The 21,118-nt window shown below is 47.2% G+C and overlaps 1 protein-coding gene across 1 annotated transcript; it reads right to left on the bottom strand.

The window, feature by feature from the left end:
• Nucleotides 1–11,979: 11,979 nt before the first annotated feature.
• On the bottom strand, nt 11,980–20,680 carry Cnpy1 (canopy FGF signaling regulator 1). Its single transcript, XM_032907179.1, has 4 exons — nt 20,531–20,680; nt 20,122–20,325; nt 18,254–18,350; nt 11,980–14,555 (listed from the first exon to the last, which is right to left on the bottom strand). Exons 1-4 carry the CDS (start codon nt 20,588–20,590, stop codon nt 14,512–14,514), a joined length of 405 nt encoding a protein of 134 aa, XP_032763070.1. The 5' UTR covers nt 20,591–20,680; the 3' UTR covers nt 11,980–14,511.
• Nucleotides 20,681–21,118: the final 438 nt, after the last annotated feature.

The following is a 21,118-nucleotide window of genomic DNA, read 5'->3' on the forward strand; positions in this document are numbered from 1 at the left end:
TTCCACCCCAGTCTAACACCTGGCCACTCCAGGGGCCCCTGTGGTGGAGGTATGCTGGCTGTCCTTAGAATCAACCAACTTCACCAAGCAGTACACATGGACTGGAGTCCAGTCCCAGCAGAGCCCAGGTGGCAGCCACTAGCATGTGGCTGTGGACAGGGCACCCCATACCCACTCATGCCTCAGCTTCCTCATGTGCAGGAGGGATGGTGATGCCTACCTGTGGAGGCTAGAGGGGTGTTCTGTCTCTGTCTATCTGCCGCTCTTCATCTGTCTGTCTGTCTGTCTGTCTGTCTGTCTGTCTCTGTGTGTGTGTGTGTGTGTGTGTGTGTGTGTGTGTGTGTGTGTGTGTAGGCCAGAGACCAATATCTTACCTCTCCCTTTATCACTCTCCATCTTGGTTTTTGAGATCAAATATCTTACTGAGCCTAAGCTCCCCAATTTGGCTATATCAGCTGCCCCAGGTACCCACTTGTCTTTGCTTTTCCAGCACTGGAACTACAGGACAAACCTGCTTTTTACACAAATGCTGGGAATCTGAACTCAGGTTCTCATTAAACAGCAAACACTTCACTGACTGAGCCATCTTCCCAGCTCCTAGAGTAAGATTCTTTCTCTCCCTTTCCTCAGAAGACTGTCCTGCAGTCCCCCCCCCCATCCTGTGCTAGGAGGATATGACTTACCACATGCACCCACCATGCAAGTCTCTGGATGCACACTATCAGGACAATAGGGTGGAGGCCTCACCTGGACTCGAGCCTCATCTGCTGAGTCACCATTCTCTGCCGAGATGTCCATCACCAAGGGCAGTGCTTGGGTAGGAACTGGTCTTGGGTAAAGTACACTGGTCATCTTCTTTCCCCTGAAAAGTAATCTTCTGGTCAGGCACCTGCTGCTGTGGGGGGTGGGGCAGCGGATGGTCTGTGGCTCTGACAGGTATCACCAAAGCTCTTGCCCACCTGGGTACGATTCCCATACTATCACCAGGTGTTCTCATCCATCTTAGCCGAGGCTTCCTGCCACAGGGTCTAGTTGCTTTGAGTCTTATCATGGGTCCTGTGGATCACAACCTCCTAAGGCCTGTGGGACATCTCCCAGATCTACACTATGACCCCATTAAGATCTACCATTGGGTTGATCCTTTCATTGCTCTCCCTCCTCCCCATTGCTCTTCCTGTAAACCCCAAACAGGTACCCTTCCTGACAAGGGCGCAGGAATGGCTGCACAGACTGTGCAGGCCACACCTTTTGAAACTGCCCTGGCTCCCCAATGCTTCCCAGGTATGTTTCTGCTTCTGAAGGCCCACCTTCATATCTCTGGTTCTCAGACACTAGCGCAGAGGTATTGGGCTACTTTCCTGCTCCAGAACCAGGCCAGACAGACCTGAGAAGAATTCTGGCCATTGTCTGTGCTAAAAGCCCCAAAGTCTAAGGTCAGTTCCTTGGCTTGGATAGGGTGTCTTAAGGGCACCATAGCACCAGACTTGAGGTTCCTTTGTGCTCAGTGCTCAGTTCCGTGGGATGGAATTTGTGTCTGCTCTGCTCCACCAGTGTGGAAGCAGGGCCCAGTCCCCAGAAGGACTTAAGGGATTCTTGTACTTAAGCAAAGCATTCAGGGGTGTAGCAACTGACCGGAACTTCTCTGAGATTCTAAGTGTATACATTCCTGTTTGGGATCCTCTCACCAGGGACCTGGACCTTACAAAATCATGGCAGAGCTTGAGGATTCTGCTCTGTCCTGGCAAGCTCCTGAGAAACCTCCTGAGACCATAGTGAGGGTCTGCAACATATGAGTGGCTGTGAGTTGAGGAGGGGGCACCTGTGCACTTAAGAAGAGCCATTTGCACTGGAATGACAGATGACCCAAGGTGATGGGGATATCTTGTTTGGGTGACATCCAGAGCCACGGGTTGTGTTGGGTTAGGACAGAGGCCTTCTTCTGGGGACCATAGTAGCAGATGGGCAGAGGGTGGGAAAGAGGCAGCCACAGCAGGATCCTGGGAGGGAAGAGCTGGGACAGAGCATGGGCAGAATTCAGAAACGTGAGGCAGAGCAGGGCTCTTTGGCTGTGCCCTGCTCCTCAGTGGGAGGAGAGGCTGTGACCAGACACCTCTCTTCTTTTGCTCTGGGAGCAGCATGGGGCACCGGGAACCCTGGCAATGAGCAAGAATGGCATTTTGGGCCATGCCACTGGTGTTCAGAGCTCTATATGAACAGTCCTGCTGGTTGGGAGGTTGAGGGCCAGGGTTGGGTAGGGTGGAGGTGGAATCTGTGGGGACAAGGAGCTAAAAGATCAGGGCTCCTTTCCCATCCTCTGCTAAGGCACCACTGTTCTCCTGGTTAAGGAGTCCTCGAGGCGGAGCAAGTTGTACATGGATGCTGTGCAGAACCCTGGAAAGAGCCATGCTGAATGGCTGCTAGGCCTGCGTGCATGGCTGCATCTTCTGTGGCTTTAACAGAGGAAATGCCACTGCCCAAAGAGAAAGGGAGGCCATCTCTGGAAGAAGTTTCATCAGCTCTCACAGGAATTGGGGCTGGACTGTCCCCCCCTGCCTGCATGTTCAGTGGAGACAGTGAGGCTCAGGAGAGCAGTTGCAGTGTAGAAGGCAGGATGTCAGTGCAGAGAAGGTCTGGGAAGCAGTCTAACCAGAAAAGCTAAGTCACAGGCATGGGCAGAGGCTAGCACTCTCTCCTACACAGAGGATCAAACAAACTGTTTTCATTCATACATCAGTATCTGGCATCTGTTACCCACACTCCCAACTCCAAGTGTCACAAATGGCAAGGAGGGGTTGCTCTAGTCACCTGTTGGTTCTGCCCAGCCTTACGGTCTCTGGCAACTCAGTACCTGTGACTCAGTTTGGTCTCTGAAATGCTCTTCCTTTGTCTCCAGGGAGCTGCAGGCTGCTCCTTGTTGCCCCTTCCCTAAAGAGGGAAGCTGAGGCAGAGGCTGAACTACAGACACAGAGCCCCACTTCATGCCTACGGTTGCCATGGCTGGCTTCAGGCATCTAGCACTCACGGAAACACGGCTGTGGGCTCTGTGCAGAGGCCAGAATGGCTAAGGTGAAAGACAGAGATTGCTTTAAGTGAGCAAACAGTGTAAAGAACACTGTGGAAACAAAGGGGGAGAAGGGAATGGAGACACTTCATCAAAGGCTGGAGAAGGAGGGGGCAAGACTCGGGGGGCAGTGAGGAGCAAGCAGCAAGAAGGGGGAGGCTGAAAGGGCTAGAAAGGGTTCCTGGGACTGGGTGTGAGCCCTGCTAGAACCTGCAAGGAGGTGAGGTAGGAGCAGAGATAGATGGACAGGAACATAGAAGTCAGAGTATGAAGGGCAGCCGGTACGATGTATAGATTGTGAGTGATTATGTATGTATGTATGTATGTATGTATGTATGTATGTATGTATGTATCTGTGTAGCTGTGTATCTGTATATCTATGTTTCTATCTATGTATCTATCTACCTATCCATCTATCTAATCTATAGTGAAGGCCAGAGTCCAGAAAACACACCATTGCATTGGTTGGTCTCTACCTAACCATAGACACCCAGGTATTGTGATAAAGACACATGGAGGAGTAAGGGACAGTGCAGAGAGAGGAGAGAGCTGACAGGGGCTGGGGGGCAGTCCAGTAGGACACAAACAGAGCAGCACCTACCTGCTGGAGGTAGCAATCTGAGCTCCAGGTCTCTGTATGCTTACCCTGTCCTCATGCTGAAGCTGTGGCCACACATCTGGGTTAGGCAAGTAAGAGGCCATTCCACTACTGGTAGGAAGACACACAGTAGGGCCTCAGCAAGGCTCCCCTGGGAAAGGGAAGAGTAGGAAGGTGTAGCTGGTCTTTGCTACTTTGTGGGTTCTTCTTTTTTCTACCCTTTTTCCCCACCCCTAGTTTCACCCTCTAACACTAGATAGGAGAAAAAGAAGGTTAGAGGAGAGGGAGAGAAGGAGATGGAGAGAGAGGAGGGAGGGGGGAGACAGAGAGAGACAGAGACAGAGAGGTCCCTGAATCTAATTTCTTTCTTGTTTCTTCTTTGAGCCCAACCACTAACAAACTGCAACCAACTCCCTGAACGACCAACAACCACCCACCCTTGCCTCTTGGGTTCCCAGTATTTATGTACTCTCTGAAAAGTTCCCAGAATTACATATGTTGCACTATCACAGAAACGATCTGCAGCTGGCAAAACCAGGCTTCTGCTAGAGCATGACATAAATTATGGTCAGTTGCTACAGACAGTCAGAAGCAGCCCCACATCTCCACACCTGGGATTAACATGAAACCACATTCTTATCATAATTTTGTGGTTTGTTAGATTTTATTTATTTTATGTATGTGAGTACACTGTTGCTGCCTTCAGACACCAGAACAGACCAGAAGAGGGCATCGGATCTCATTACAGATGGCTGTGAGCCACCATGTGGTTGCTGGGATTTGAACTCAGGACCTCTGGAAGAGCAGACAGTGCTCTTAACCACTGAGCCATCTCTCCAGCCCAGTTCTGTGTTCTTTATTTGTTTTTGTTTTTGTTTTTTTTGTTTTTGTTTTTGTTTTTGTTTTTTTTGTTTTTTTTGTTTTTTTCCGGATCTGGGGACCGAACCCAGGGCCTTGTGTTTGCTAGGCAAGCGCTCTACCACTGAGCTAAATCCCCAACCCTTGTGTTCTTTAAAGAAACAAAAATTCCAAAATTGTCACTTCAGGGAGGAACCCTCAGAGCACAAAGGCTGCAGGACAAACTGCTGGGCTGTGGGAGAAGGGCTCTCCTAGAAAAGGTGACCCATTGCCCGTCCCGGCACCAAATAAAGCGGGCATACTTGTAAAGCACTCAGGAAATGCAGTAGGAAGGCAGGCCTTGGCTACACAGTGTCCAGTTATTGGTTGAGGGAGAAGCCATTCTTCTTGCAGACCTTTCTAAAAAATGTGCGTCTTAAATCCGTGTTATAGGAGCCTCCTTTCCCCAAATCCTCTTCTGTTTTCTGTGTGTTTGAATTTTTGTTTGTTTCTTTAAAAGGTTGTTGTTGTTGTTGTTGTTGTTGTTTGGTTAACATATGACTCCAAGACTCTGAGTTATACTTCCCTTTTCCACGGGACTGTCATAAGTGGCACCCACTCTTCACTGGTTATAAATAACACTTTCTCTCCCAGCTGGCTGCTGGTCCAAGACATTTCTTCCAGCAATTCATTGCTTATTTATTGCCCTCCCAGAAAGGAGCCCTGGGATGGCATTAGCCAGGCTTGCACAGTTGAGAGGCAGTCTCAGAGCCCTTGTGATTAGACAGGTTTGCGTGCAGAGTGGATGTTGTTATCAGTTATTTTTGTGCTTCCTGAGGGTCTTTCTAGAACAGTGCATGGTCTTTCTAGAACAGTATGTTTCACCAGAGTATTTGTCATGGCAGCAAGAGTATTGTTAAATCTGTCAGCAGCTTTTGGGAGCAGTCTCTCTACACTGCTGTTTGTTTTAGGGCAGAGAGCTCCTTAGATCTCATCAGAGACATTTCTTTGTGCAGTGGACAGCATTTTAACACAGAAACTGCACAGAGAGAAAGTATCTGTGGAGATCTCAGTCACAAATGGGACACCTGTGTCACTGCTTCCTCCCAAGGCTCAGGGACCACTGTAGGAGATGAGACAGAAAGACTATAAAGAGCCACTTAGGTACTGGGGAGGATCAGAGTAAAGTAGTGTTTTCTGGACATCACAGGATGGCTTCATTCACTGTCTCACAGCAGCTGGAATTACCCACACAAGAGACCAAGCCAGTCAACCTTCCAGCATAGACCGGAGAGGGCTCATGAGTGGCCAACCCAGGCTGAAGAGCTTTGGATTGATGGCTTCTGGGCGAGGGCAATTTTCTTTAAGGGTGTGGCCCCTGAGAGGTGGACCATGCCCTAATAGATGGCCCCATACCCAGGAGTTTATGGACAGCACGAACTGCACTCAAAGGGCCATAGAAGAGGAGGAGGAAAGAGGTGGAGGAAAACAAGGAAGAAGAGGAAAAAGGAAAGAGTAGGGAGGCAGAGGGTGGAGCTAGGGCTCTGAATGTAGGTCTTGGGAACTTGGGTGGGGGAGGGCTCTGTCCTGGTCTTTGCTAATTGCTCTCTAACTGAACCCAACCAGCCCTTTTCCTGTCTCCGTGCGGGCCTGCTCCTTGGAAAATGTGGCACTGCCTGCTTATCACCACCTGGCCACATACAGTCCCAGTGACTCTAGTTCTCCTGCACCTCCCAACCAATTGTGAAGGGCTGGCCTCTCCCTGGTCAACAGACAGGCCCATGCTATTGTCTTTAAGAGTGATTACCTGTGGACAAGTCCTGCCTGCTCTGCTTTAATGACTGTCAGCTGCACTGCAGATAAGAGAGGGACCCCAAGCCTGGAGTCTCTTCCTGAGAAAGGATGTCTAGCTTTGACTTCAGCTTCTTATCTGGATCCAGACTCTGGACTCCATCCATAGCCGCAGATGATTTTAGTGGTGTTTCCACACAACATTGTCATGGAGATGAACTGGTATAGTACCATGGAGGAATCTGAACATTCACGGCCATCACTGAAACACTGGGGGCCTGAGTACTTTTAGGCGGTCAGGACCACCTAGTGGGGGCTCAGACTGTGCAGGGCTGGGGTACCAAAGGTTCCTTGTCCTTGGGCTGAGGGCAGATTTCCCAAACAAGAGATTTGTCTGGCTGTCCTCTTACACTTACAGGAGTACCAGGTACATGTGGGGGACTGGAATGATGTCATGGTTTGCCCTCAGGCTGGACCTCCTGAGATCTTTCTAGAAAAGTAAAAATTCTGAACAGGACTGCAGTGCCTCGCCATCACGCACTTCAGGAAGCATCTGCTCCTCTGCAACATCATGAGGTGAGCATCACGAGAGGTGAGCATCACGAGAGGTGAGCTTCAGGAGAGGTGAGCTTCATGAGAGGTGAGCTTCACGAGAGGTGGGCTTCACGAGAGGTGAGCATCACGAGAGGTGAGCTTCACGAGAGGTGGGCTTCACGAGAGGTGAGCTTCACGAGAGGTGAGCATCACGAGAGGTGAGCTTCACGAGAGGTGAGCGTCACGAGAGGTGGGCTTCACGAGAGGTGAGCTTCACGAGAGGTGGGCTTCACAAGAGGTGAGCATCACGAGAGGTGAGCTTCACGAGAGGTGAGCTTCACGAGAGGTGAGCTTCACGAGAGGTGAGCTTCACGAGAGGTGAGCATCACGAGAGGTGAGCTTCACGAGAGGTGAGCTTCACGAGAGGTGAGCTTCATGAGAGGTGAGCTTCACGAGAGGTGAGCTTCACGAGAGGTGGGCTTCACAAGAGGTGAGCATCATGAGAGGTGAGCTTCACGAGAGGTGAGCTTCACGAGAGGTGGGCATCAGGAGAGGTGAGCTTCATGAGAGGTGAGCATCACGAGAGGTGAGCTTCACGAGAGGTGAGCGTCACGAGAGGTGAGCTTCATGAGAGGTGAGCTTCACGAGAGGTGAGCGTCACGAGAGGTGAGCTTCACGAGAGGTGAGCTTCACGAGAGGTGAGCTTCACGAGAGGTGAGCTTCTGGAGCTCGTTCATCCCCTTACTGTTCCTAAGAAGAAAACATAAGAAGCAGCCACAGAGAAGGAAGTCAAAACGCCAGAGCCATTGACAGTTGTGTTGTGAGGCACTGAGAATTAATTTACACACGCTGAAGAAATGGTAGAAAAGGCAGTCTAATCCACAAAGCACATGTGTGTGCTCACCTACAAGAACACGTTAAAACAGTCCTCTGGGTTATGGGATTTAGGACAAATCTTGTTTGCTTTTTAAAATCTGCATTTTCTAGATATTTGTACTCCATTTCACTTCTAACAAAAAATGCTCAAGTGTTTGCTTTGACTCCCCCTCCCCCTTTTGGTTCTGTTCACTTGTATTTGTTTGTTTTTTTGGGCCAGGATTTCACTATACTTCTGAGGCTGGTCTCAAACTTGAAATGTCCTGCCCCAGCTCCCCAAGTTCTGAGATTACAAGTGTGCATCATACCTGGTACTTAGTCTAGGCTGTTTTTAAAAATTTTTTAAGATTTGATTATTGCTTTTAAAATTTTAAATCTATTTTATTTCATGCATATGAGTGTTTTGCCTGCAAATGTGTGTGTGTGTGTGCGCGTGCATTATGTATGTGCCTGGTTCCTGTAGGGGCCAGAGGAACTGGAGTTTCGTATGGTTGCAAGCCACCATGTAGGTTCTTGGAACTCTACTCATGTCCTGTACAAGAACTCACTCACCATAGTACACATTCCCATGCCAGGCCTAAAGAGGACAAAATGACCAGAGGTCAACTGGCTGCAGGCCCTGAGTCAGACAGCCATTCGTGACTGACCAGCTGGTCAAGGGGTCCTGTCCCCTCTTGTGTACTCTACCAAGCCAGGTTGCAAGAGTCTTAAATCAGGAAGGAAATGGCCTCTTCATCCACACCTGGCAGAAAGGAATCCATCCTCCTACACTCAGAGCCTGTGCTCACCTTGAAATTTAGGCAGGCGTCTGTGCCCACAGGCTGTCAGCAGTACCCACTCTGTGCCCACAGACTGTAAGCAGTGCCCACTCTGTGCCCACAGGTGTCAGCAGCACTCACTCTGTGCCCACAGGCCATCAGAAGTACTGTCTATGAGACAACCAACCCCACAGCTGTTCTGTCGAGAAGCTAGGACCCCAACACTTCTCATCTTCCTGGAACCCAAACTTACCTGGGGTCGGGGAAGCCCATTATGGAGCCCAGAGTCATGCATGTCACTTGGCTTTTCAGCCAGTATGAAGCCCAGCAAGGACAAGGACTGAACAAGACATTCAGGGGTAAAAGACAGGGTTGGGGCACCTCTCTTCTACCTGCAGCCCCTGCTCTCTCTGGTCTCACTCCCTGCTTCTTCTCAGAACCTGAGATACTGAGGGATTGTCACTTCCTCATACCAGGGTGCTCAGTGTGCCGTTCTTCTCTTACCCTTGATGCCCGCGCCCCGACAGGGACCAGGGTTTCTCTGGGGACTCCTCACAGCACTCCAGATGGCCATCCCCCTTGCTACAAGCCAGTCCCCACTTTCCTCTATGTGTCACATCATCTATGGATCTGGAGCAACTCCATCTCAGGGGAGTTCCCCATTGCTGGGTCTCTTCCCGTGAATTGTTCCTGCCTGCCCTTACCCGCCACAGCAAAGCTGGCACAGACGGGTTAACCAGAAGGCTCCTGACCTCTGGAAATCTGTTCTCATCCTGGACCTAGTGTGGACATTCCAAGACTGGCTGCTTTTGTGATCAAGGAGCTGACGGGACTAAGGGTATTTTGTACTTTTGAATGGTGGACACCTGAGGTCTGTGTGGGGAGGACTGGATGAGGAGAGGACAGGCAACTATTCTGAAGCAGTCATTTACCACCCAGTTGTACTAGCCTGGTCCTAAAGCTGAACCCCTTCATCCCACAATTTTGGGGAGAAGCCTCTCTCCAGATGTGGCATAGTGAATCTTGGATTTGCAGTCCAGCCTATGAGAGGCGCCAGAGCTGTGCACTGGGAATTCGCGGTGTAAATCAATAAGAAAGTAATGGGAAGGGGCCCAGCCCCCAGCTCATCACTCATCCTTCAGAGAAGGCTTTTGCCTGAGCTACACTGCTCCCTTGGGACCCTTATTGACTGCTCCGAATAGCCCCTGCTCAAGGACACAGGCTGCTCAGAGGGGGCTGGGGACTGGTAGGGGAATCCAGATGGTCCAGAGAACAGGCAGACCCAACTCCCTGTCCACTGTCCCCAGCTCTGCCTGTCTCTGGCCTTGGCTCCACTGCATGGTGGGCAGGGCTGTGACAGATTCCACCTCTCCCAACTTCCTGCCTTGACCGGAGAGTAGAGCTGCTCGCCACAGGAGGAAGTGTTTTTTGTCTGGGAGTCAATCATCAGGAACTATACAGAAAGAATGGGAGTGGAGATTTGCCTGATGTGAGACTCACTCACTGGGAAAGAGAGACTCAGAAACAATGTGGACCTGTATTCAGGCGTTCAGTCCCATGTACCCCACACCCAGCCCTCCCCTCAGCCCTGCTGCCTCTCTGCTATGCCCACGCTGGAGGGTCCCAGGCATCCTCTCATTCATCAGTTCCCTCCAGCCCTGTGCTGCTCAACCGAAGAAGGACTTTTCGACCCCACTGGTGGACACCTACAAGAAGCATGAGCCTCCTGGTTGGCTAAGAGATGCACCGCTGGCCCGTGATCAGGTATGGCATCAGCCCTAGTCCAGACCAAGTATGGGTTCCCAGGCTAGGACCTACTAGGGGAATGATGGCACTAACTGGCCATCTCTTTTGCCCACCATTTGGAGTATCACTTTGCAAAAACACACATTCACCCTGCACCCACTGACGTTAGGATATTTGTAGTTAGCAGGGGCTTTGATTACATTTAAGGCAGTTGAAGCATCTGTTTTTATTCTAATTATCTGTTATCCTGTATGGGACCTGCATTTGTATCAGAGTTCCCATCTTAATAGACCTTTTGTTAAATAGGAGCAGAAAGTCTATTTCTTAGTGTGTGCTGTCTTCCATAACCCAGGGGTGTGGGAGTGCTTCAGCGGTGTCTTCTGGTGAAGAACAGCAGAGCCATAAAGATCACTCCCAGAAGATCGGTGACTGAAATCTGTTACTGCAGTGTCATTTTGGGATTACAGTCTCCCTTTATCTGCTGATTTCAGACAATGCGCTGTGGAGAAATTCCCACTCACTCTGAAAGCTGCTAAGGCAAACCATCACAGAAAATGCCAGGAGTCCGTTGTGCTGCTTAAAGTGCCAGCCTTGCTGTCATGACGCTTAAAGTTAGCAACAAGCATTTAACGTCTGCCTTGTAGACTCTGAGTCGCAGCCATGGTCAATTGGCTGACATTGGACATTCATTCCCCGACTTGGAGAGATGAGCATCCCCTTCACTTCGGCTCCCCCAGCAGCTCTTTGGGAAGGAATGTGCAACCACCCAGGTTCCATTCTTTCCCACTCAGCGGTCAGAGGGAGCAAGACCATCCACTGGGTCATTCTGGTTAGGCTTCTGTTCTGTGCTAGGTTTAGAGGACACAAAAGATCTGATAGGATGTTTTAATCTGTCTTCCATGATCCTGGCACAGTATAAGATTCTACCTTCCACAGAACTTTTGTTTTTCAGCAAGTTAATATTTGAAAATATTTTGCCGATATCTTACTGTTGAGATGGGATCATAACTGTTGTAATTTAAAGTATTTTTCTCTTTCTGAAGTGACCTTGAAGACAATTCTTCAGGATGAGAAGTATAGGAATGGTGTGTTTTCTGGAAGGACTTACATTTCCAGATACCATTTCTCCAGGATCTTTTTAGATCATCAACGCTCCAAATGTTTCCCATCTCCCAATTTTATTCATTTCCCTCTGTTTTAACCTTTATATGTAATTTTTTCCTACTTATGTATTTATCTACCCATCCACCATTAATTCATCTACCCATCTACCTACCCATCTACCTATCTGTCTGTCCACTTAACTCACCCACTGACCCATCCATCCATCCAACTGCCCATTCATCCATCCACCATCAACTTACCTATCTACCAAGCATCTATCCACCACCCAGCCTTCCACTCGCTTCTGGACCTTCTCAGAGAATTGAGAAGAGGAGTGACACTGTCTCCACACACTGCCTTCAAAGGCAAACCTTCTGCCGGAGATGAAGAAGCAACAGGAAGTAGATTAACCAACATTATATAAAGACCTGCAGGACAGACCATGACAAAGCATGACATAAGCCCTGCCTCACACATGTCTGGGGCAAGGCAGCAAGTACTCCAGCGACACCATACCACTTACTGCACCTTTTCCTAGGTGATTCTCAGGCCATATTTTGGCTTTATTTATTGCATTTGATCTTTTCTATTCACCTTTTCCCTTGGTCTAGAAGCAAATAAACTTATAAGGAGAATTATATTGCAGTCAGGAAGTCATAAAGAAACCACACTGGTCTCTTACAAGTATAGTTTTATTGCAATAATTTAATGTTCTTCACTGTATGTAGGTACCAAATGGTGCCACATTCTACTGATTGGCCTTTAACATTTCTAAGATCAGCTCGCAACTTTGTATCAAGTTTAAAAGCAGACTGACAAACATGTATGAGATTAACTTCCCCCACTATCCTACCGTAATCTGAATTTTAAGAGTGATACACAGTTAACCTTTTGTTGTCGTTACATGGAAATATGTGTAAGAATAAGCACTGCGGGAGCCAAGAAGCCTGTGTCAGAGCCTGCTTTGGCTTCTTAGGACTTGCCTCGGGAAGGGTGGATGTTTCCTGTAGGGACTTGGGCTCCGTTCTACTCTGTGCTCTCCAGTTAAGTGGGTTCAGCAGTTCTAAGCAAACAGCAACTTGCAGAACAAGGTAAGCATCCTGCTTTGGCCAGTTTGGTGTGTGGATTGTGCGATTACAGGCTCAAGCATGGTTTCCCTGCAGCCTCTAACACATTTTTCCTCTTCCTGACTTTTACTACTCACCCTGTCTTCCCAGGAAACTTAATGCTGTTGTTATTGTTGTTATTATTAATTTTTTGACTCAGATCTGGGTTGATTTTTGTTAATTTTAAGAAATTTTCAGCTTGCGGCCTGGGCGTCTCTTTCATTTGCTTGCTTTTCTCTCTGACTTTTCATCTTACTTTTTATTTGGTGTCATTTTAAAGTCAGGGGAATGGTGGACCACACAGCTTCCTCTCTCCTATAGCTACTTCCCAGCAAAGCAGGCATCCCACAGGAGGCAGGCAGAGAGACTGTGGCTCTGGGTAATTCTCAATCGAACCAAGATTTAATCAGCAACTCAGTAGCTACCTTCATTTACATGAGCTCAGCAAACTTGATATGAAAAAGAATTACAAAAAAGTATGAGTCATGAGATACCCAAAACACTGGTCAGATTTAAGACCCTGTTTGGTGAGAAATCCAGAACAGTTTGGAAAGCAGAGTGTCTGCGGATCTGTCTGCCCCGGAGGTCCCGGCAGGCGAAAAGCAGTCTGAGATCAGTAACTAACTTACAGTTGGCCTTCTCAGCTTTGTTCCCAGAAGGACAAATCTTAAGAAATGGGACCCTAGTGTGCATTTCCTAACAAAGCCCAAGTAAGGCAATGCTAAAAAGACTTCCTACCTCAGATGCTGAGTTAATCTTACAGGTCACAAAAATAAGGTGCAGGGACCAGTCTCCCCTTCCCTTTTTTGTTTCTTCCCTGCTGGGAGGTAGCATCACCTGACCGTGTATCTCCTCTTCCTTGTCTGTTTGGAGCACAGAATCTCAGGGTCGCAGAGGGCCTACAACTGACCACATACACATTGCGAAAGCACACGTTTTCTCAGATTTCCAGAAAACAAGTGGCATTAAGACTTAAGACTAAGAGGAAGGAAAAATAGAAATCTTTTCTTCTTATTTTGGTAAAATCTAGCAAATATAAGAATTATTCTGGCCAAGGTGTCCAATGAATAATCTAAATAGTGTCATTTCTGGATGGTTTTATAAACAACCATTTTAGCTCTTCTGGTAAAATGTTTGCCTATTACTCATGCAAATTTCAATGACAATGGTGACAATTTCTTTAATTAAACAGGTGTAACCTGTACCCACACATGCTGAATAATTAAAGTTCAATTCCACTGAATACAAATTTAGCAGAGACAATGAGAACACCCAGGAGAAACTGTTATTACATTTTGTTACAGTAAGTGTGGTAAAGGTGAATTTCCCTCCACATCCAAAAATAAATACATAAATAAAAGTCCCATAGAAGAGAGACAAATCAGCCAGTAGGAAAAACTACACACTATGATCAATGAGGGAAAAACCAACCAAGAGAGATTGAAGCAAGACAAAAATGTGTTCAGTGTCGCATCTTTTGAAACCCACTATGAGATACCCTTCAGAATCATCTGAACTCAGGGCATGGCCAGGAAACCACTGTGAGAAGTATTCACTCTTGTATTTGTTCTATTTAATCTTAGGAATAAAGTTCTAAAATATAAGAGTTTCCAGATCTGTAAGTCCCATTCCTAGTTGAGAGGGGTGGCTTTAAAAGCACCACACAGAACCTTCCAGAATAGCAAATCCATGGCATTAGTTGCAACTGAATGCCTTGAATTGTGGCTGATCAAGAATTTGAGAAATCAAACTGAGTTCTTCTGAAACTGCAAACTGTATATGGACATGTCAGGCGCATTTGCTTGGACCCACCCTTAATTCCCTACTGACTTCAAGAAATAACTTCACCCTCTTTCCCATGGCCAGATTTAATGCTCTATTGCTAACCCAGCTTCCATACAAATATGCAAAGGGGTATTCTGTTTTATAAACTTCTCTTCACCTAAGAGAAGACTTGGGGTTTGTCACGATGCCAAGCAAGAGATTTTCAAACCAATATCACGCATGAGACAAGTACAGCAGACAGGAGATGAACTTCCTTATCACGCAGTCACATGATGTGGAGGTGCACAGTGACCCGCCAGGCTGACTCCACTCCTCTCACACCTCGGGTTCAGGACTGTTTGTAGGAGTGCCACACAGATCTGAAAAAGAGTAACGGTGTCACTAACCGGTAAATCCCAGGCCGCTGAGCCGTTTTCTCTCCATGGAAAACCCATGCCGGCAGTGGCAGCATATTTTAAAGATTTTCTTAGTAAAAATGTAAATACGTGGAAAATTAGAAAGGAACACATTTCCAACACCTGCCTGGATCACAAGCCCAGCTTCCAGAATGATTCATGGGCCAACCCTGCTGTTCTCACCCCATCTTCCAACCTTGTTTGAGCAAATGCTTGCTCATCTGAGGGCTCCATGGGGTTGGGAACATTTAAGGGAGATGTGTGCGGGCCACTTCACGTCAGAATGGGTGCGGATGCTGGTGTGGAACGCAGGAGGCACCAGCCACTTTGCTCCACATTACTTTCCTTTTGAAAGCGAGAGTAGCAGTTCTATTTAAGAAAGGTTGTGGATTACTTTAGCTCCACAGTCTTTTTAAGTCTCCTCTCTTGGGTTGAGAAGTCAGACAAAACCGAAGATTCTCGCTCACTTAAATGTCAGCTAGCCATTTCTAGATACTTGCTACACCACGAGTTCCCTTAATATGTTTCTAAAGGTTGTGATTAGATATTAGCACAGAGTGATCAATGTAGAATATATTTATTTATGTTTCCAAGTAGACCCTTACACCTCTAGGATACAGTGGAGCCACTCACAGTCCACAGCCTCATGCCCTCAACCTTTATGGACACAGTCGTATTTTTGAGTCGTAATCTATGTTATATCATTGTTTTAGTCATCGATTTAAGATATCAAAGTGACTCTCTGGAGATGCAGGGGTTGGCCCAGAAGATGCCACTGGGGAAACCTCATAAAGTCACTTCTCCCACCCCTTTTTCTTTTGTCTATGAAAAGACAAAAAGATGAGTAAACCTGACTCCCCTGCCATCCACATGAGAAGAGTGTGCCCAGGGGTCCTTCTGCCTGGTGCATGGCACCACAGTGGCACCACAGATCCACGCAGCACTCCCTCAGTGAGATCTTCTCTACAGTGGTTATGAGATTCTCCCTGCTGCGCACTTCAGCGCATGAGGGTGAATGGCTGGGCCTTGCTGTGCTGAAGAGTCAGACTGGCCTCATCTGCTCTGCGACAAAGCAAGGGAGACAATCTAGACAAAGTGGGATAAAGAAAAACTCATATGTGCAGTGTGTTTGTTAGATATAGAAAGTAAGTGTCCAGAAAAATCTCTAGTTATAAACACATCCATTTTCTAAATAATTATTGATCTCCCTGTGTCTAATGGACAGACATTCTTCCAGTTCTCGGGATGGCAACTTACCCTCACGTATCCCACCACCACATACACATGCATATACAAGACATAGCCTTGAGACATAGTCTACTTTGCTGAGCTAAGGCAGCGGCAAAGCTATAATGAAACATAAGACAGTGAACCTTGGTACCTTGCTCTGGTAGAAAGGTCACCGTACTGTATTGTAGATGACACATCAAGGCTTCAAGAATTTTTTTGTGACATGAAAGAGTCACATTTCATGCCATGGGTGTCTGAAACTATTCCATGTGTAGCAACAGGAGTAGCAACCTTGGCCCCTCTTCCAGTCACTAGAATTTATTTGTTAACTTGGTGTTAACTGAGCCCCTGTGGCTGAGGTTAGTGCTCTCTCTCTCTCTCTCTCTCTCTCTCTCTCTCTCTCTCTCTCTCTCTCTCTCTCTGTGTGTGTGTGTGTGTGTGTGTGTGTGTGTGTGTGTGTGTGTGTGTGTGTGTGTGTTGGAGAGCAGGCACAGGTAATTGTCCATTAACCAATTACGTTACATACAAGAAACTATCTTGAGAATAGGGAAAACACTCACCTATTGGTATTAGGAAAACAAAAATTATTTAGAGAATAGACATTTCTAGAGCTAGAGACTTGGCTGGTAGACATTTTTATTAGTGGGTTTTATTTTAACTCTTTTTCTAGCAAGTTATGTCAGTCTGCATTCTACCTTGCTTTCACGGTAGCTTTCTAGGGAGCTTTGTCTCTGTTAAATACAGTTTTTGATTTACATATAAGATTCTGTACCTATGTAAGCTTCACATGTAAGCTTCACAAGCTCTGCGAAGAGTACAGCCTGAAAGAGCTCTCTCCACCATGCTGGGCCACAGCACTGCCTTTGACTCTGCATAGCCCAGCTGCTGCTAGGAACAGTTGAAAAGCAATCAAACACAGAGTCATCTAGTGTCTGCTTTCACATTAGCAACTCTACGCAGCTCGTAGGTTTATTCTCCAGAGTTATAGTCTCCGTTTTTATTTCCAATAACACCTATACAGAAACTGGAGAGAGGGTGCTAAAACTGAGTCAGATCACTGAACCTGGGAATAGTCCTCCCCAAAAAGCTTAACTGAGAGGCAGTGACTCACAGAGACAGAGGCTAACACCCCCTCAGGTCTTTCTGGAATGCTTGGGTGTTCATGTAATCATTTATGGTGCCTGTCACAGGTAACTATGCTGGTTCAGTTGTTTACAAGGAAGACTAGCAGACAGTTCAAACCCTGCCCACCGTATATGTATTAATATCTGCCATACACCTATCTTAGCCGAACTGATTGAAATACCTCAAAAGGCCTTTCTTTGGAAAGTATGGCTATGAACTTATGTCACACCTCTGTAATTAAATAACTATATACCTATATAAATATTTATATTTATATAAATAACTGTAAAATACCTCAGGCTGTTAGACAGTCTTCTCTATCATTTTCCTGAATTTTTCTATAAGCTCCCACTGGAATGGGATTTTAAATAGAAGGCAACCTTATTGTCTACTCAGCGTAAGAAAACTTGGACTATCTTGTTAGTAAATTTGAGGCCTTCTTATCTAATGACATCAATATGCAGCCACAAGCACATAATAATATTTCTTCAAGGACTTGGCACCATATTTGACGTGCCATTGGCATGCACGTATTCTGCTGAATTCCATCTCAAGCTTCTACATGGCTTACAGAGCACTACACTAGGTTAACCACCGTCTTCACATAAACTCATTCTTTTTCCTAAGGATGTCTGAGAAACGCTGCTCAACAGACTCAGCCCGTGCTTATCTCTGTATAAACATGTGTGAAGACAGAACACTGAGGAGGGGCTTCACCTCGGCGTATAGTAGATAACCTGTTCGCTATTTTCCTAGCTTCTAAGCGGGCATACATGTGTCTAAAAATATACAGCAAGTATTATTTAAACATGTTGGGACAGAAAAACTTTTTAGATAAAGAGAGTCAGGGGAAAAAAACCTGGGAAAAAAATATCCGAATGACCCCCAAACCAAACAAGCAACAAACTTAATGACTCTTCTTTCAAAATAAAAATCCCACTTTTGTTGTTAGTACAAATACTTAAGCTATGAAAGGTACATTCTTTCCTGGGCCAGGATACAAAAATCTAACATCTATGACTTTGGGGGTCACCCAGCTCTGAAAATCAATGGTAAAGTCAAGCCTAAATTCTTTGGAAAAAAACAAAAACAAAAACAAAACAAAGACAGAGAAGGAAAGGCAGCAGAGAAGGCTCTGGCTGGGCTTCTGTAGCTCTCCTTTCTGGCACAGGGGTCTGGTCCCGAGAAGGCTGTGTTAGAACTGGGCTGGCAGTGAGACAGCCAAGCTACCGTGCAGATGAGCTGTGCAAGGCTGAGTGAGAGCCAGTAAGTGAGGCTGGGAGCACGTGTTACATCAGACACAGTACCTGATTTTTCACTGCACAGCATATCAGCTAGATGGTGTGCCTCCTGGGCGATAAGTTCGAATATTTCATCCTCATACTTTTCAATAATGGCTTCACACTGCAGAAACACAATAGCAACACGTGTGAGCAGAGACACAAGGGCAGGGCCCCTTATTAGCACAGACTTAACGACATTTTAGTAGCTGAACACAGGAAAGCATGTAACCAAGGAGGTCCATTTTCCTTTGCCCTTGGTTTGATACATCGTTGCATAAGAGTAACCTTCTTCCGGGGATGCTAATTGTATCGTTTTCCTAAGACTTAACTAAATGATTACTCTGTTGCAAGACCTAAAAGAAGATGGAGGAGGAGGAGGAGGAGGAGGAGGAGGAGGAGGAGGAGGAGGAGGAGGAGGAGGAGGAGGAGGAGGAGGAGGAGGAGGAGGAGGAGGAGGAAGGAAGGAAGGAAGGAAGGAAGGAAGGAAGGAAGGAAGGAAGGAAGGAAGGAAAATGGCTGGCTGTGTTTGTTTCTCTTCCTAAAGTCTGGAGTGCAGCAAGCAGGAAGTAACAGAGCTTTTCTTTCTTGTGCTTCAGCATTTTAAAGACCACACTTCCTAGAAATGTTTAATGTCCTTTCAATTGAACATAGTAATCCACTTTGTGGTTTGAGATTTTGAAACAACTGAGGCCTCTCCACCTTCATAACACAGCACCTACCCCTTTAGATCCAGAGCACTGTGCTTGCCTTGCTGGCTAAGGAAAGTTTCTCTGTAGACTCTTTAGGAAGGAACTTAGCCCAAATCTTGGGTTTGCTTTCCAGAGCAAATAAAAAATAAAAACAAAACAACCTGACACTTCAGACACGAAGTTATTATGGGATCTGAAAGTGTTAAATTTTGTGTGTAGTATTGTCTCTCAAGAACTACCAGGCGGCCGTTTTTGGAACTGTGAGGTTACTTACTGACGGCCAACCACTGGAGACTTGTGAACCATCTCTGAGTTCATTAAGCAAGACTCTAAGATTTTAAAATGGCATTTAAAAATATTTAAATTCCACTATAATGTGTTTATTTAAAACCTGTGAAAGACAAACACATTCACATCCGCATCCGGGTTCCATGGGGCTTTTAGCCCTGAATCGTTGCCCTCACTTTTTAATTAAAATGAAATCTCCAAATGTCAGCTACAGCCCCATGTTGGGGCTGAAGCACGCCTGACATTTTGGCCACTGTGTGAACTTAATAAATTTTTTAACAAGGCCTGCCCATCACTGTGTGATTCTACAGCGTTAAGGGGAAATACATTGCAATGTATTTTTGCGAGGCACACCCAGAGGTCAACTTTTTGTAAAACTAGCTTTAGCTCTCGACCCAAAGCCTTGGTGTAGCCTAGCTTGAGATACAAAACTTGATTCAACCCTAGAAAACACTCTCCTATAGAAGCCTGTGGGAGTGGAGAGAAGATTTGGGGACCACTGCTTCAACATTCATCTACACACATTTGCTAATGACTCTTGGCCTCCATTCGGATTTCAGACTAGAAAACACAACCCCTGCTTCCTTAGGTAACAAGAAATGCTGAGCTCACTCCACACCAGCAGAATACACAGACAAGCAATGTGCAAATGGTGTCCATGTCCCCAGGACAGGGGACATAAGGCACTTTCCATAAAACTCCCTTCAGCCTCCTCACTGATCACTGAAGCACACCACAACCCTTGAGATGTCTCACAAGCCAAGGAACCAAGGGCTCAGTGAAAACTTAAGCAGTGGAGCAGCACAGGACACCAGGGCTTGTGAATGTGCCTGACTGTCCACTGCTCAGCAACAATTCAAGAGTAGCTACGGTCAGGAAAAGGGGACCCCAACAGGTTCTTAGATGGGGGCTTACCGCGAATTTCAAAGGTCTGTAGGCATCGGAATAAAAGAAGAACTTTTTATATTCTTTGTATATTTTGTCTCCCTTTCTCGGAGCATATCTCCTGAAATACTTCTGTTTGGTCACTGGGTCGTCCTCCAGCTGATAGTCGTTCATTCGCACACACACTTTATCCAAAAGGTCGATGAGGAACGCCTCGGACTGAGCCAGGGGAACCTACAAGAAGAACAGAACCAGCCAGGACACTTGCCCACGCCCACGCGGGTCCAATGAACAAGTGGAAAGGACGGCTTCTCAATGGAAGCAGCCGCATCGTCCTTTATGAAGCTTAAAGCGAGCTTAAATTCTAGCCAGAAAATAACGTGCCTGACAGTGGACAGTTAAGAGATGGGAAAAATCTAGAAGTAGTACTTGTAGATATCATTTTTAAAAGTTGTTGAATAGAGGATGAAACACAGAAAATGGGAGGAGAGAGGGGCATCGAGAGCGCATCGGTTCTGTGGGGAATCCTGCGTAGCACTGCCCCCTCGCCTTCCGGACTTCTCCAGGAGGCTAAGCGGGGTCCACAACGAGGTGGTCACGGGCAGCGGGGCCCGGAGCGCCCCTCATTGGCCCCGGCTTGCTCTGGGAACAGCTGGCGCGCGTCCCGGGCGCCCCTCTCCCTCCGGGACCTGCCGGGGTGCGCTGGGCTCCATGCCACCACCTCCGCCCCGGGCGCGGGTCAAAGAGCACCCCGCGCCCTTGGAAACCGAGACAAAACCTCGTGCGGCGTCTAGACGGGTCAAGGTGCAGGAGGCCAGGTCCCCGCGGCTCCTTCCGGAAGGGGCGTGGAGCCGCCAAGGGCGCCCAGCCGGCCCTAGGCTTTGCGCGCTTTCTCTCTCTCCACCCTCTGCTGATCAAAGAAGGAAGTTTGCATGACAACTGCGTTGAAAGGGGCTGCATGACAAATGAACTCGGTTTCTGCAGTGTTGATATATCCAGCCCCCTTTGTCCCCTTTCACACGCAGTG

Source organism: Rattus rattus, chromosome 6 (assembly GCF_011064425.1).
Source record: "Rattus rattus isolate New Zealand chromosome 6, Rrattus_CSIRO_v1, whole genome shotgun sequence".
In the NCBI taxonomy this organism is placed as follows: Eukaryota; Metazoa; Chordata; class Mammalia; order Rodentia; family Muridae; genus Rattus; species Rattus rattus.

Coding starts and splice junctions, on each gene's coding strand:
- Cnpy1 (XM_032907179.1), bottom strand. CDS start 20,590: ATGCCCCTCTCTCCTCCCATTTTCTGTGTTTCATCCTCTATTCAACAA. Junction 20,326..20,530: donor TTCAACAACTTTTAAAAATG/ATATCTACAAGT, acceptor TTCTTCTTGTAG/GTTCCCCTGGCTCAGTCCGA. Junction 18,351..20,121: donor ACAGACCTTTGAAATTCGCG/GTAAGCCCCCAT, acceptor GTGTTTCTGCAG/TGTGAAGCCATTATTGAAAA.